The sequence below is a fragment of the Xiphias gladius genome, chromosome 8 (assembly GCF_016859285.1).
Source record: "Xiphias gladius isolate SHS-SW01 ecotype Sanya breed wild chromosome 8, ASM1685928v1, whole genome shotgun sequence".
In the NCBI taxonomy this organism is placed as follows: domain Eukaryota; kingdom Metazoa; phylum Chordata; class Actinopteri; order Istiophoriformes; family Xiphiidae; genus Xiphias; species Xiphias gladius.
In genome coordinates this window covers 6,587,505-6,605,695 of record NC_053407.1, presented here as the reverse complement: position 1 = coordinate 6,605,695, position 18,191 = coordinate 6,587,505, and the positions used below count along the sequence as shown (strand labels likewise).

The 18,191-nt window shown below is 37.2% G+C and overlaps 1 protein-coding gene across 1 annotated transcript in view; it reads left to right on the top strand.

Annotated features, from left to right (window-relative positions):
- The window catches only part of necab2 (N-terminal EF-hand calcium binding protein 2), a 117,286-nt gene that overhangs the window by 66,347 nt on the left and 32,748 nt on the right, over window positions 1-18,191 (top strand). The window contains exon 8 of the mRNA XM_040133562.1: window positions 10,878-10,957. Coding sequence (XP_039989496.1) covers window positions 10,878-10,957 — 80 coding nt within the window. The remainder of the gene's footprint in view (window positions 1-10,877; window positions 10,958-18,191) is intronic.

Genomic DNA, 18,191 nt, shown 5'->3' with positions numbered 1-18,191 from the left:
TAGAGTTGTTTTCAAAGCCATTATTGACTTAGTGAATGACCAGTAGAGCAGAGATTGATCTTCTGTATTTTATTAAACAAAGTGTTCAACATGTGGCTCTCACACTGCATTGACTTTGTGATACATGAAACCACAGCATTTCTTACAACAGGTCAATTAAAATAGACTCACTGTTACAACGTAGATTTCATAAATGCCAAGGCAGGTCGTGTGTGGCTTGACCCCTTTTAAAATACACATGAACATAAAACACATATTAAGCTAATAAAAGTTGGTTGCCTTGGCAGGGTTTTGTTATTTATGGCCTCACTGATGCACTTCTGTGTAAAGACAGTTGCCAACAGTTTGCCATGGTTTCTATAATTCTTTGTGTTTCATTGGGATGCTATAAACACACAGGAATGTAGAGAGTTTGAAATTGCACTAAAACAGTGATTTTAACAGTGAATATCCAACTGATGTACTGTTCATCTACACTGAATGTACAGTATGTCTGTGGCTGTAACATACAATAGATGCTGATTCATGCTAATGCTATATATCCACAGAATAGTTGTTAGACTTTTACGAATTATTTTTTGATATCGTTCACTTTTTGTACACAGGGACATAGTTTGACATTTTGGGAAATACACTTAAAGGGGTACACTTGACATTGGTCAAAATTTCTGTTACTGTGAATAGCTAAGCAAGTAAAAAATGACCAGATTTCCAAAAGGTAAAAAAGTAAAAGGACACATTTCTTTAATATTTTAAGCAAGATTACTTATTTATTTCTATCTTTTACAATTTCAAAGTAACAAAAAAGGAATAGGGGCCAAAAAAAAAGTTTGCGCACCCTGCATGGTCAGTACTTAGTATCACCCCCTGTGGCAAGTATCACAGCATGGAAACGCTTTTTGTAGCCAGTTAGGAGTCTTTCAGTTCTTGTTCGATGGGTTTTTGCCCATTCGTCCTTGAAAAAGGCTTCTAGTTCTAGTTCTCTTTTGCACGTACTGGTCTTTTGAGGTCTAACCACAGATTTTCAATGACGTTTAGGTCGGGGGACTTTGAGGGCAATCGCAGAACCCTCAGTTGGCACCTCTTGAGGACCATTATCCTGTTGTAGAAGCCATCCTCTTTTTATCATCAGCTTTTTTACAGACGATGTGATTGATGTTTGCTTACAGAATTTGCTGGTATTTACTCAAATCACTTCTTCTCTCTACCAGTGAAATGTTGCCCTCAGTTCATCTTCTACTTATTTAAATATTCAAAGTAACAGAATTTTTGACCAGGTGTGCCCAAACTTTTTCATGTCAATGTCTTTGCTTTCTTGCTGAGAGTTAGATGGAAAGATTGATACCACCCTCATGTCTGTACACAAAATATGAAACTAAACCAGCAGCCAGTTAGCTTAACTTAGCATAAAGACTGCAAGAGGGGTATAACAGCTAGCCTGGCTCTGTCTTAAGCACCTCTGAAAGATCACTAATTAACATTTATATGTCGTTTGTTAAATTCATGCTATGACTGAATTTAGTATTTATTGTATTTTGAACTTGTATTACTTTTATTACTAGTATTAGTGGTTGTGTGTACACCTGCCCAGGGACTGCAGATGGAAATTAGCTAGTAGCTAAACCTGGTTTAATACATCTCTTCTCTTTATATGAGCAATGTTTTTTTTGTACATGGTCCCTGACAAATTTATTAACTAAACTAAACTAAACTAAACCCAAATGTAAAAAAAGGTCTGTTTTTTGGCCGGGCACAGAAACTTCCTCCAGCACAAAACTCACTGTAAACCAAAATGCATTGTTTTACACTTCAGTTTGTTTATGGATTAAACTATCCCTGTCTCTTAGAAACTATGTTCATATACTACTAAACTGCTTTCCCAATTATGTCGTGGTAGCAATCAGAGATGAAGACAAAAAATTACACTTCAATATTATGCTTTGTTAGCTAGCAGGTTGCACTAACATTCGTGATGGCTAAGCTGTTACTTACAGTTTTCAGGTGATTTGCCAATCTTGTTGTAGATTTGTGATATGCCAGTTTCATTTGGCATATGTGGCTTCACAATCATCTTCACAAATCTAAGTTTTTTGAGATGCTTGACTTTTTCGCCAGCCTGCTAGTTGTGCACAGTGTCAGTGATGGTAACATTAGATGAGAGTTGTGATGCACAAAATTATCACCAAAATTAAATGTCCTTGTCTGAAGAATAGCTAATATTAATTCATTTTGTTGCATAATGAATAATAGTGGATCACTATTTCTTACTTCATGGGCTATTTTGGATTTTTGTGGTAATGCATGGTCATCAGTTACCGACTTCGAAGACCTTGAAGCTTCGAAGCTTCAGCCCTAATATTTTGGTGGAAAACCTTAGCAAACAAGGTCTTAGCATTAGCATTTCGATCCTCTCCAAATGCAAAAACATACTAAACCACTGCTGATACTTACTGGTAAAAAAATCCAAATAAAATCTACTCTTACTACCTCTCTACCCTTAGGATCATCTGAGATAAATAAAGTTTTACTTTCAGCTAAAGTAAAAGTAAAAGTAAAGTAAAAAGTAATTTTTTATGATTATAAAGTTTTTTTGGTAAACCAATGGATTATCCAACCAATGAGAGGATTCAAGTTAAGAGTAAGCAAAAACTAACATTTTGGCTCATTTCACTGCAGTTTTGACTGTTTTTTTATTTTTTTATTTTTTTATTTCTTCTGTTGCTCTGATTGAAAGTGATGTTCAAAGCCCTGTACAAATTGCATATTATATATAATTCTGTGGCTTTTAAAAAAATAAACGAAATAAATCTTCTATCACCATATAGAAGCAGACTTTTTTATTATGAAGAAATTATATTTAGTCATATACATTTCATTATATACACTTTTTGCTGTGTATTTTGCATAAAAACCTATTATTGCTGCTTGTTTGCACCACACCAACTTGTCTTGTTCTTAGGTATCAGGAAGTTATACACAGATGAAATTCAAAAGTTATTTGTCAGTAATATGCACTTGTCTGATCTTGAGCAATTGAAAAAGTATCTGTAAGTGCTTCAGCTCCAGTGCTGCACAGAAGAAAAATCATTTCTTTTTCGATGACTTGTAGAAAGATGACAGTGTAAACTGAAAGTTCTTCCTCTTTCAGAGTCCAAACATCTGTCATCTGTCAGGGGAGTGTATCCCAGGATATATTTAAGCTTACAGCGTGTCAGAAGAGGCCACTGAGCTGCATACTACAGACACAGGCTTTGAAATATTGATGTTAAGTTAACAGAGATTTACAAGCAATGGTTTGAGTATGGTTTACATGCTGGTTGATATTAGACCATTGTTTTGGTTTAAACTGGTCACCTCTTGTGCGCCATTGGTTAAACTCTTGACGGGCACACTCAAACCTCAGAGTTGCCAAGTTTATCTGAAACATCGCTGGTAACTGGGAAGGTCAGTGCCTTACTTCAGGGTACATCAGAACATAGCAACCATGAAACAGTTGGTGACATACTGGAGGTGGAAAAGTTTAACTTCAACCCAAATGACACAAAACTTTTAATGTTTAGTAAAAATCCACACGAAAGTAATTTTAGTCTTCATTTCACCAAATATTTTAGCTCTGGACAACTGTGAATGTAATCAGGTTTAATTTCAGCAAGTTGTCATCACATTAACAGCTATTCGTCAGAATTGCTGGACAGTAGCTGTAGCTGAAAGAGCACTGCATGATTGCAGATCCAAGCAGGTCTGAGAATTTGAACTGTGTTTCTGGACATTGTACAGCCTCCACGTTCTGATGAAGATATTTAGTTATATTGAACCAAACTGCTGTAGTCTAGTTTATCTCTCCAGCAGATAAAAATGTCTGTCATTTATGCAAGACAAAGTGCTTGGCTCAGTGCCATTAAGGGTTTTGCTGACAGACATGCCATGTAAACACATTTTTTTTTTTTTTCCAATTATTAATATTCTGCTAATATTTGATATGTCACCAACATATAATGAGTGCTTTCAGTCAGCTGAGTTAGAGCCAAGGAATAGATTACTGTATTTAACTTCCAAAAAACTTATCCACAAGAAAAACTGAGCTTGGGGGAGGCTTCCAAAAGCTCATTCTAAAATGATAAAGAGGATATAAACACTAAATAATTTGTTTATAAGTCATTATGGCGTAGTTGTAAGCAGATATAAATTCTAAAGTGTTAATTTCTTTGTCAACAACTCTAACTCCTCCCATGAGTCCATAACTTGTGTATAAACAGTTGGCAACTGACAATTGATAACACAATATAACAAAGCAGTAATTTTATTTTGTGAAATGTGCTTACATATTTACAAATCATTACATTGTGCTATAAAGTATTTATGAACTGTTTTCTATATGTGTTCAAAACTCATGATGGCATGTGGAGCTTGAAGATTCTTGGCTTCTGAAATGGTGACAAAAAAAATTCTTAACTAAAAGGTCAACTTACTAGATTTCTTCTAGAGCTTTCAGCCAAATCTTGTGGCCTTCATTGGTTCATCAGACAACTGAGTTTTCTCAGTTGTCATGAGTGAAGGAAATGTATTTATTCATTAAAAACGTGTTTATAAACACCTTAATATATATAGTGAATTAATACTTCATGTTTTGTATTTGTATATATAAATGACATATTTCATGTGATGTTACAACCGTATTATATTGTCAATCATTCATTATCTGTTTATAAATCAGTTATGGATCCTTCATAGGAGTTGTAATTGCTGACATATACAGTACATCAGACACTTAAAACTTCCTTTTTAATTACTTGCAACTAAATTAAAGTATGCTATAAATAACTTATTGTGAATGAAAGGGGGGATTAAGTGTTACTGCTAATATCACAACAGAAATAGATCTGATTATAGGAAATGTATATAAAACACATAAGCTAAGTTTTGGGTATTGGAGCAGGTATTTATTTTCCCTGCCCTATTATGTTTAATGGGTGAAATGAAATGCAGGGCACAGATTCAATGTGAATATGATCGAATAAAAATTTACTGCAAAACGCTTGGTAGTGGACGGCGGAGAGGGGAGTGTGGGTTTCAGCAGGCGAAGGTGGAGGGCAAAGGGGCAAATGGCAGGTGGCAGGGGTGAGCTGAGAGGGGAAGCAAAGCCAGGTAGCAAGTACGCTAGAGACTGATGGCAAGGTGAATCGGCAGCCTGCAGAGCTGAGCAGAGTGGAGAATGAAGGCAGAGGAGCTGGCAGGCGAGGCAGGGGATTGAAGGAAGCTGGAGGCCGATGGAGATGAGCAGGCTTCGGGGAGGAGGTCTGCACAATGAGCAGGACAGGCAGAGTTGAGTAAGCAAACAGGTAAGCAGGCGTTGACCCAAAAACTGACTGAAAAAATGATCTGGTGATGAGTGGATGACGAACTGGGGTATAAATATTGCTGGACTGATGAGTTGATGGATGGCAGGTTTGCAGACAGATTGGCAATCGGGCAGCCAGAGAGAGTGAGCAGCACCACGCCCACAGCATAGACACACATACAAATACATACACAGAGAGAGACAGCAGGGTAAGACAGGAATCATAAGGGAATGGGAAAAAAGAAACACCTGAAAAACAAGGGAGTTACCAGAGTCATGGCACTCCTAGACTTGGATAAATCCTTATTCCAAAACATGGCAAAGCTGTAAAACCAGTCTTTAGTGCTCTTTGTCAAACTCAATCTTTTACGTCAATGTCTTCGATACTGTAGGCTGTAAAGCAGCTCTGACAGCTAAGGACCTTCATGTCAGCTGCACTTTGCGTTGAGTCAGGACAAGTCAATTGATTTATGACCCCCAAATCCTCTCTCCTTTCTATGCCCCTCTCCTGTCCTGCTGCCCAACCTCCTCCAATATGTATGAATTACTCCTGCACTCCTGACTCGTTTCTTCATTCTCTTCTTCCCTTATTGTTCTCTTCTTCCTAGGGCTATATGCACACATAGGAAGTCACCTTGAAGTCTTGTTATCTCCCCTTTTCATGTCATAATAGCATATAGAGAGGAGTATGTTGTGTGTTTTCTCTGTGAATTGTTCAAGGTCTCCACAGAAAAACAGAACGAGAGGGGAGGGAAAGAGAAAGCAGCAGTGAGTGGGAGATGAGTGGGGAAAGAAACAAAGAACAAGCAAAAGAGTAAGCGCTAAAAATATCCACCACCTTTAACTCAAGCAGCTGATGCTGTAATGTTGATGTGTGCAACACTTCAGTTCCTCTAAGTGCATCTGTCACTTTACTGAAGAGTTTTAATTGTAAATGAACTGCAGTCTATTGTTCAGTGCTTTTTCAGGCACTTAAACTCGCAGACACAAGACAAAGAGTGTGTGCATGTGTTCATGTACATTTATATACTGTAGGAATGCGTATATCGTAGCTGTGGACATGGATGACTGTAGATCTGTAACATTACCCATATGTCTCTAAAATTTACTGTTACTAAACCTTTCAGGCTTTTCTGTTGTCAGCACATACAGTAAGTATGTTATATTACAATGTAAACAGTGGCAGATTTACCATCAAAATACTCAATAATATTTGAAACAACAGGCTCTTGATTTCAGACAGAGGTTGACAAAAAGCTGGTTTCTCATTTCGATTTGGTGACTATTAGTTATGCCGGCTGAAATGTCGATTGTCACTAGCAGATTTTATCAACTGTACCTTATCTAATGTGAGCTTCAAGAGTTGGCTGAAAATGCTGTCTCTCGCTAACTTTTTAACGTATCCACTTGACTAATTTTGAGACAAAAATCATGTGAATGAGGATTTAAATATGTACTTGATGGCTAAATACATTATATCATGGGCCGGCAAAAAGTCATTGTCCACACCTGTTCATGATGACTAGAAGACATGGAAATAAAAATGAAGCATTGTTGTTGTATGGCAGTGTGGGCTGGAGCTAGCTAGTCCTGGTATTTTAAGTATGAGAAGGAAAAATGTAAGATCAAAGTCATTCTAACATTAATGTGTTTAAAGTTGTTAAAGTTGGTTGAAGTCGCTTGAGTATAAACTTTGGAAGTAAAGCTTTGGAAGTAATGCTCAGTTCTACTGTGAGTATTAAGCTAGTTAACAGGAAATGCTAAAATTTGCAGTTTACATTTAAGCTACCAAACACACAGTTGAATCCATTCCTTACACTTCTGCTGTTGAGTTTTTGGTTTTGAAAAGACTAAAGAAATTACATGATACTCTTTAAATACAGGGTATCTTTCTTACTATAGCCCCATTCACAGCACTTCACATCTGAAGAAATCCAAAGCTTGTCAGGCCTACTGCTCCTAGTCAAGATTGCTAAGGTATGATTGGGCAATTACTGTTCAGGGGAGGGCTTACTGAACAGTCAGTTACATACGTCATACAAGCACTGTAAGGTATACACTATGTACTGCAACCTACTTGGCCTATTACTCTGGCAGTTGTGTTCCAAAAATCTTACAGGATTTATTAGTGTCTGTATGGCCACATTAGTCAACAAATCATATGTATTATGTGCATTTGTGTGTTCACAATGGCCTTTTTTTGTCTTCTGCTGATGTTTGTCTTTCCACATTGCAAGGCATTCCCTGGCAAAGAAGAATTTATCAATGCTTATGAAACCCATAAAGGAGCAGGTTTTGGACCAACTAAGCTCTAAAACCCTTTGTCAGACAGAATGTTGATATTGGGTGATTCTTGATTTTCCACTTATTTACACTTCTTTTTTGTTTTTTGACATTGCAAGGCATTCCCTGGCAAAGAAGAATTTACCAATGCTTATGAAACCCATAGAGGAACAGGTTTTTGACCAACCAAGCTCTAAAACCCATTGTCAGACAGAATGTTGATAATGGGCAATTCTGCAAAACCCCTGATGATGTTCAACGTTTAGATATTGTTCTGCAACACCAGTCAAGTTCTAAGATTATGAGAAAGGGTAATCATAGTTAAGGGTAACCATAGTAAGAAAACAACCTCACTAAATTGCTTTTGGGAAACAATAGGAACTTCTAAAAGAAATGCAATGGAAAATGTGTGAGTTCTTGTTGGAACATAAAATGTTATCGCACACAAGACGCAAGATTATGTAGGGCTTTATAAACATGCACCTAAAATGAAATGAAAAAATGTTTTGTGACCTTGTTAAAATTACAAATAAATTATATAGTTAGAAATGCCAACATTAATCGCTGAGACAGGATGCAAACTCCTGTATCTGATGTGAAAGTCAGACATAGTACACATCAACACACCATACTGACATCTACGTCTTTTCTTTTTGAAATGCATCACAAAGCTTCCAGCTTTGTCAATGAACTTTGGCATTTCAAGCATCGTGTGATGCATATGACCATAATTTCTACTGTGACTAGGCCTTCTCTTCAGCCACTTAATTTGAGAGATGGTGTAATGACAGTGGACCTTTTTCCATAAATTCATGTCAGCCCTTTTAAACCTACAGTGTGAGACTTTTGTCTCTCCCTTCCGGCAGTGAGAGCAATTACACAAACACTGTCAAATACAGAGAAGTTTCCACAGTTCCAAGACAAGATTTCATTATTTAGTTAGAGTAAATGTAATAGCTACATAACCTACTCAAAATTTTTTTTAAAATCTGGAGCATCAGAAACTTTTCTTGGACGCTTCCTACGTTTTGCTGCCATAGGCTCTGCCATACTTATAGTTGCTGTTGCCTCCTCCGTCTCCATTGCTAAGGTTGCTCCCCTCGTCAACTCTGACAAAATTGTTGGTAGATGTAAAATGCATCACTATCGTTGCGCAGCGTGTAAATTTCTCCATAGACACCAGATTTAAAATTGTGGTATACTGCGAAATACAGAGATATTTACCTGGTGCTGGTAGGCTTTATCATCATTGTGTGAACTTGTTTAGCAAGGGCTTGAATGTAGTGGATGTTCATTTATATGTAAAAGTCCTGCACTCAAGCTTTACATAGTAGCTGACACAGAAGAGGAAAGTTAAATTAGGTGAATGTGAAAATAACTCAAATCAGTTTAATTGAGGAGAAAGTCAATAGAGACCCCTTTCCCCTCACCCTGCTGCTAGATTCGAAGGCTGTAATCCCTCACACACTTCTATAACTGACCTTTATTTTATAAGTCCTTCGAAATGACCACACGGCTTTTATCTCCAACTATCTCCATAGTTACACACTATGGTTTAGTTGAAGAGTGTGTGTGTGGGTGGGGGGGTACCTCCTAATTGACCGGTTGTTAAAGCTTTTAATGAAGAGTGGGCAGCCACTTCTCCAATTAGCTGTGAGGAACCCATCAGGGGATGAACAGAGGATGGCAGCTCAGGAGAAATTGGAAGGGGGGGGAACTGAGGGGCAAGAAGGTGAAAAGAGAAGTTCACATTCACTATTTCTCACCAAAACACTGTGTGCATTCTTGAAGTCTAACATTGTTTTTAAATCAGTCATCGTTTGTTAGAGGCACAGATACTGATACAGATTTACAGATACAAATCACTCTGCATTTACTTGTGCATTGTGTTTTATGAGAATCAAGTCACGTGACATTTTTCGAATATAATGCTCCCTGCTTTTTTGGATTTTGTGTGAAACAGTACGGTAGAACAGTCGGAAAAGAATCCATACAAATAGATCAACATTCGCAAATATATTTCCATTGAAAATGATAAGTTGACATACAAATGATGATATACGAGTTGTAAATTAGAGGCACAAATACAGATTTCCAGATACAAATCACTCTGCATTTATTTGTGCATTGTGGTTTATGAGTTATGGAAGTTGACATTTGTTTGTGAATAGTATTGAGGATGTTTTAAACCATACATGCAATACTCAGCATAATTAAACAAAGAAGAGCATTATATGGACATGAGAAGCTCTACTCTGCAAATTCTGACATGTTTATGCTCTCCAATAAAGATCATACAAGGGGGTTGCAGCAGCATCTTCTTCATGACAAGAAACATCTGGTTTTATGGGAACATGCTAACAAGTGCTGTGAGTTAATGACAGTCATAGTCTTTCACAAAAATCATTCTACTACCTTATAATTAATTGATAATAACATGCTTTGTCATGTTTAATATGCTATAGGTAGCACCAATCTCTATACTAACAATTGAAAATGTTGCAAAAGGGCCTTACTAAGTTCTGATGAAATTTTTTATCTTTTAACATATCATTCCATTGACTTGCTCCTCTATTCCACTGGAAGTCTTTCTTGCTAAAAAGTAAACATTTTGTACCACAGTGAAATATTGCTTTAAGTCCAAAGCTAATTAGGAAGGGTCCTTTGTGGTCGGGTATCTAAAATCACACTGGAATAAGAGCCAATTAAACAGAGCACCTCAAAGGAGCTGGCCTCCCATCCGTCCATTCTTTGAAAAGGCGAGTTCCTTCCCATAAACAGATATAATTGCCTAATTATCAGCCTCTTTGGAACTCTGACTTTACCCGTAATATTCACGATGAAACAGTAGAAATGAAAAGACAGAGATAAGAAGAAGAGTGCAAAGATAGTTTTAGGGTACTTGCAGTACCAGCTCAGTGTAGCTGCGTCTTGACTGTACTTTTTTGTGTACAATAAAATAAAATCCAATCCAATCCAATCAAATTGAATCATATATCACATATCATATATATATATACACACACACACACACACACACACACACACATAGATACATACATGCAGGCAAACACATTAACAATTTATAATATGTAAAACGTGAATTTAAATAGATATAATCCAAGTGCATCAGATCAAGTCACAACCGACAAATGAGTGATACAACTTAAAGTATATTTTTACTCATTCAGTCAGTGTATTTAGACCTTGTGTTTGCTTGCCTGTGTGTGTGTGTGCGTGTGTGTGCGTATTGCAGGTGCAGTGGAGGTGAGGAAAGAAGGTCTGGAGGCTCAGATCAACCGCCTAGCTGAACTAATTGGTCGGCTGGAGAATAAGGTAAAGAATACAGACATGCACACACACATGCAAACTTGTTTTAGTCACTTAGGAAGATATACAATTGACTTACTTTCATTCCCTAGAAGCTTACCATAACCACTACATGCCTTAATCAACCTTAATCAAAGTCCAGGTCTTGAAGGATAAGGTTGGCAATATTCAATATTTTTCTTATTGTCAGCAAATCCCATTAAAAGATCAAAACCAACAATGAATTGATCCTATCGACAAGTACTGACTGTTTATTCAAAGCCTCACATACAGTATCTTACTCCTCTGTGCCACGGAGCTCCAATGTTGTCCAAAAACCATTAAAAATACTTCACTCAGACACACTGTTACACTGCGTGACATGTTTCCTCATTATAATTACCATGAACATGGCCACTGTAGTTTATTTTAAGCCAATCCCATACACACTGTCCTGCTGCTGTAAATATTCACTAGTGCATCAACTGTATATTAATCCACAGATGAAAATAGACCCTAACAAATGCAGTGTTTGCTCTAGTTTGAGGAAATTTTTCTAGTGCCGAGCTGTTTCAGGGAATCAAAGAGCCGTTTAAAAAAAAAAAAAGAATCTACATGTTTGTGACCCACTTTTAAAAATTTACATCCTGAGTAAGAAAAAGCCCAATGTTAGTGGTTTCTATCCTTTATGGCTTGTGACCCTTTAAAGTCAACACAAGCCACCTTAATCAAAGGGCACATTTTCAGAGCTGAGAGAACTATACGCAAGCTAAGAAGGATTTATTTATTATTTTTACCTCCTCAGATTTTTTAATTTGAATATTTAGAGGGGCCTGAAGAGGAATAACCTATTCACAATTTTGCAAGAAAAAACACAGATTAATATTCTTAAAAAATAAGCAGAATTTTGTGGAGCAGAAAAATGTGTTTGTTCTTCTTTGCTAACTTGTTAATCATTTAGCAAATGATAGTTTCACTCAGTTGAGTTACCTACATTTTAGCGGAAATGCTTGAAACGCCTCTAACTAAAGGATTGTTCAGTCATCACCTGTGATCCCGGAGCCCTCCAGAGAGCCCATTACACTACCCAGTGGCTGTCTTGTTTACGGTGACTGTGGCACAAAGGACATCTTCTCCACGGTTGGCTTAAGACGGTCAAGTCTGATTTTTACCTATAAGACAAGAATGGAATGATTTATTTATGTGGTTTTTTTTTTACTGTGTGAAAGTAGCTGGTAATTAATTGAAGCTTGAAATTTGAGTAGGGGGAAAAGAAGAGGTGAAAGTGATGGTGCATTAATTTATCCATTCTTTACCATCTCATCAACAAGCTAAATCTAGTGTGTGTGTGTGTGTGTGTGTGTGTGTGTGTGTGTGTGTGTGTGTGTGTGTTTGTGTGTGTGTGTGTTTGTGTGTGTGTGTGTGTGTGTGTGTGTGTGTGTGTGTGTGTGTGTGTGTGTGTGTGTGTGTGTGTGTGTGTGTGTGTGTGGACGTCTTATATTCAAGCAATCTCCCAACATTGTCCCAATAACCATCAGACAAATGTAGGTCTGTAACAATGAAGTGAAAATGAATAAAAGAGAAATTAAAGGTTGTGATAAAGGGGATCAGTCACATTGATATCAAAACCCTTTAAGGTAGGAGCAGGAGACAGAGCTGTAAAAAATTTATACATATAAATATATACATATTTTAAATATCAATTAGCAGGGGTGTAAATTAAATTAATACATTATACAGATATGAACAGATAATCCACTCTCAGCAAATACAAAAAACATCAACATTTTAGTAGTACATTATTTTTAATTCATAATCCAGGATAGTCAAGCCTGGTACTGTGCACAGCTTGATAGTAGACAGCAAACTGTGGAGCTGAAGTTAGGAACCATCTCAAGAGTTTGTACTCATGGGCAGACAGAGCTTTTCGAATTTTTGTGTATAGGCGGCTTTCCACCCAAATGTGGCGCAAATTTGGACTGAATTTCAAGAAACCTAGTAAAAACAGTGAAGTGTCCATCCACTATTATTCTGCACACTGGGCATAGCCTCATCAAGATAAACAGCTGCTGGCACCAATTTTCGAGTTGGGTGCCATTAAATAAATGTAATTATAGGAGCACTAGTCAAACCTCAAAGGCAGAAAAACGTAAAAAACAATGTAGAAAACATGATGGAAATATGGCACTTCTGTTTGTACTTCACTTCAGTATATTAATTTGAGGAAGGTTACTGTCTCCTAATTGCTCCACACAGAGCTGATGTTTTTGTCCGCTGCTGTTTTCAGGGTCTTTAGAGGAGTAGAAGCTTCAATGGACGTTTAAGTAACATGCTTCATTATGTCTTAATTTATTCACTGTCTGTTTCCATTGCACTTAGTCGCATTTTACTTTTATGAATATACCAACTTTTCCACCTCAGCTGACCTTAAAAACTTTTGTGCAGTATTTCAAGATTTTTTTCGATTTTCCAGCATTTCCACTCCGGTTACTTTATGCACAAATCGAAAATGTGCATAGAAACAGGTGAATGGAAACCCACCTAATAGCTTTTTCAATTTTTAAAAATTCAAAACAAAAATATATTTTAATCTGGACCTCCTCCCATTGCATGCAATCTCCTTTTTTTCCTTTTTCTTTTTTTTTATAAGTCCCATAGGGCCCCATTATGGGCGATTTTTGTCAGTAGCTCACTCACTTTCATCACAGAAACTTTAGACCAACCTTACATTCATCTGGGCCTCCTCCTCCAGTTTTTAAAGAAAAGCATGCATTTTGGCCAAATGCAATTATGACTTTTATTTTTCCAGTAATATCCCGTTCTGTTTCCACTTCGAATTCCCGCTGGGACAGTTAACAGTTACACATCTTTTATTTAGACTCAGTTTAAACTTAGTTTTTTGTTACTTTTGAAGGTGGGGTTCAAATGTATTTTATTTTTTGATTAATTCAGGTACATGGTTAAACTATTATATTATTTTGTTATGCTGTATGTATGAGGAGTATAAATAGCAACAGAAAACAGAAAATGAAGCCGATAAGACCATTTCCAACAACTTCCAGAACGCAACATGACCACCAGATAGTTTTGGGACATAAACAGTTACAGTTACACTGCCTACTGTAAAAAATAGGTCACCAAACTTTTATGTTACAAAGTGTGTTGTCAGAATAATGAGACCTACAGAAAAGTGAATGAATACACATTTTCTGCTGCATTAATCATATCATATCAAAGCAAAATATGGTTTTGAGGAGGCTTATTGAATGTCACTTTGTCTCTGCCTCACTGTTTGGCCTGGTATTACCTGCATGGATTTCAGGAATAAGACTGTACAAGAGTCTGGAAGAGGAAATTATATTATCACCTTGCATCAGAGTGAATCATGAATTGTTTACTGAATGAATAATAAGCCAGCTACACACTGAGTGATGTTGTTCCTAGCGTGATGAAAATAGTGCCCGGTGTTGGCACCATTGCTCTCTGATAACAAACTGGAAATCCTGTTACCTGCAAACCTACCTCCTAGTGGCAAATTAGTGTTGCCTCTGTTGCTGGCTCTCACTTTCAGATTCCCCCGCTGTCTTCCTCCACACTCCCCTGGGAGTTTGTTCATTCTTTTGAATGCAAAATATCATTTATTAGTGTGCTCTGTGTTCCACACACAAGAAAATGTGTTTCTCCCCTGGAAAAGTCAGTCTCAGAATGAGAGGCTTTGTTTGTAGCTGCACATCTGGTGTAGGTGATACTGAGGATCCGTACTGACAAGCAAAATGATAAAGCTTTCTTCTCTTTTCAGCAAAAGAAAGTAATGTTGTCTGTCATAACTTTAACAACACGGCCTGTAATGAATGATCTCAAACCTATTTGTATTCAGCAAAGACCATTGGAAAATATGAGGGTGGGTAAACTAGGTCCTCCAGTCTGTGATTATTAGGGAAACAGCTATCAGATTAAATCTGATAGCACCCTGGTAACACAAACCTGCAATGCTTACTATGTTTTATTAAATAAGGTTTATATAACTCTGGCTCAAAGGCATTGTGAGTGGCGGGGAAAACTACAAATCAATGTTTCGTCATCTTCACACATAGACACACACACTCACATACACTGTACGCGATACTCATTATCTACAGTGCGTGGAGAGTTGTGTCTTTGTTTTTGTTTTTTGATTTTTTTGCCTTTCCAAAACCAGCAATTTAAGAGCAAAAGTGTAAGGAGTGGATTAAACAGTGTGTTTGTCTGCTCTAACATAAGTTACAAATGTGCAAATGCCCAGCTACTAAAAGTTCAATGAGCTTACTAGTAGTAAACTAGCAGTATTTCCAAAGAGGGGTATGTCATTAGCTAACCATGTTTTTATGTGGGGTTACTGGATACATTAAAAAAAATACCTGTCCAGGTGTGGAACAGTCATGTGTGGGAGTTAAGATGGTATTGCATGTATATTAGAGTTTAGAGTAGTGGCTCTGTCTGTAGTGCTCTTTATTTAGTTTGTAGAAGTTCACACCAGCTAAACTTGCATTAGACAATATAAACAGAGTTGAGTGCTGCCTCCTGACAGCTGAATGGCACCCTGTGAGAGTTCAGCTCTATCTTCAGACACTGTCTCATGCTGAACAAACCAATGTAGAATGTAGGCTTCTTTTCTTCAACTTTGTTAAATAGCTGTCATCCAACAGCAGGTCATTTGTGTGCAAATTGAGAGCGGGGCTGTGCATAATTATTGCATATAGCACAGCAGTGGTTACAAATTATTTCAGTCATTTGGCATTGGGATCTTAAGGTAACCTTATTAACCTAACCTTTTCTGCACAGCAAACAGGTAAGCTGTTACACAGAGATTCACAGTTTGTAGGTGAAATCATTGAGGACAAAGCAGCTGTGCTCAGGATGAGTCCAGCTCCATCTAAGTTGTCGGTGTTTTTTTTTTTTTCATTTTCAATAAAAATAAAATGATATATAATAAATAACTGCAATAGTATTTTCAGTAGTAGCATTACTGCCAGCATGGAAATTATTTAATACCCTAAGTAAATAAAAAGTAAGGCAACAGATGGTAGGCCTAATAATGAAAACACAAGTTTATACTGTAAGTTAGTTAGTTAGATACTGTTGCTATCTCACTACAAAGATGTGTCTATTTATGCATGGAAAGGAAATTCAGTGTTTTGACTGTGGGATGTTGTATTGTTGTAGACTTTTTCCCCATAAAATTCATTCATAGGGGCTCGCTTTGCCCAAATGACCAAAAAACGAATAAATTAAATTAATAGAATAAAAATGAAAATGTACTGCCTTCTCCCTACTGGTACCTGGTCATTTAGGTAGTAAGATACAGTTCGAGATATCTGTCTCTGAAATTTCACCAACACAATGGGGATGGAAATTAGTTTGTGGCATGGCTTGAAAAAAAAAAAGGACATTTAGAAAATTCAACAGCAACATCTCTTTCCAGACACAGTGCCATTATTATTCTGGAAAGTCCATGTCCATAGATCACAGTGTCTACAGTTTTCATTGGAACTACTTTCTACTGAAAAAATAGCCCCTATGAAAATATTGTGGCCTGTCAAAAACAAACACCTCAACCTCAGGGGATAAGGGATTCCTCTTCTCACAAATCCCAGTTTTACCTCTGTGTATAATGTTTGTCAAACTCATTTGTTGTTCCTCATCCTTAAAATCTTTTTTTTTTTCTCGTAAAAGTGAGGCCGTTGATTGTCAAAATCTATTTACTCTACAGACAAGGCAAGTTTTTGTATAGCACCAACAACAAGGCAATTCAACCTGCTTTACATAAGACATAAAAGGCATTAAAACAAGAGATGAAAGAAACAATGTAAAATGACATTAAAACAAGACTAGGTCAAAACCTAGTATATGGCTGGGCTGTGCTTTATCTGTTTTCTTCTCTCCTACTCTCTGTGCTCCTATAAAAAGTATTTTAATACAGCGGAATTCCCAATAAAGCTGTTGTCATTTACAAGTTTTTCTGTTTTTATTGTCAGACAACGGAACAAGTATGAAATATTGACTGACACACAGCCCATTCAAACTACATGATAACCAGCAGTCACTTCCAAGCCATTTACAAGCTGCTGCTCTGCATTGCTAAAATCCTGATTCTATAAATGCAACGTCGTCTGACAAAATCACCATACACATAAGTTAAAGACAACAGCTGTGCAGTGATTTCAGCTATATTTACTTGTAAAATGATCACTCAGAGAGAAAGTTAGAAGCTAATTCTTGTCTGTGTCAGCTGCCGTACAGTTAAATGAGTGAGGCGCATAGAGAGGTGTGCCTGCGGAGGAAAAGCCCAACCTCACGCTCGCGGGGCAATACAGATGACTATCTTCTACGGAAAGTAGCTAAGATTTGTCTAAAAATTCCCTAGATTTGTTGTTAGGTGCCTCTGTGAAGAAAAGTTGCTAAAGTTGAAAAAAAAAGTCGGTAACTCTAGGGACAAAGGCGTTAAGTTTGTGACAATTCATTTTGAAAGAGCAACAGCCAATGGTGTAACCTCAGCACTTAATCATGAGTCATTCGACTGACCAATGGTGTAATTTTTCTCACGCGCTCAGTTAGTCACTCACTGGCTCACTCACGAACATTCACATTTATAGGGCTGGCTCTGCCCTATAAATTGCGGGCCAGAAGAAAAATGCAAGTAAAATGAGATAGCCCATAAGAAATTTGTACATGGAGCTAATAAAATCTGCTAGTGACAGTCACGATTTCAGCATCCATGGGCTTTGGCTAGAAATGAGGAGCCAACTATTGTCTACTTTTGTGGGTATTCAAGGATCCATTGTTTCAAAAATTTCAATTAATTTTGATGGTCAATCTGGACCCGTTATCACTTTACACTGCATATGTGCTGTGCGAGAATGGAAAACTTGACAGGCGTGGCAACAGTAACTAAGGGTGTATTAAATGGTCCTTGACACTGCTATATCCCCCTTCTTTTGCAAATAGTCTTTGCAAAAGAAGAAAAAAACCTTTTAATTATTTCAGAAAAAACCTATTGCTCCTTCATCATGATGTGCAGTTAGACTTTTGCATTTCAGTGTTCTTGTATATTTAGATCTTTCATGCTGATATAACTCATTCTGCTTTATTTTGTGCTTCTCTTATTGTCATGCATCCTCCTCCCCTCCAAACCCTCCTCTCTGATCCCCTGTTGAACCGTATTTTGGCCTTAAAAAGATATCATCTCCTGCTTTCATATCTGTCTCTGCTCTCAGCATTAATA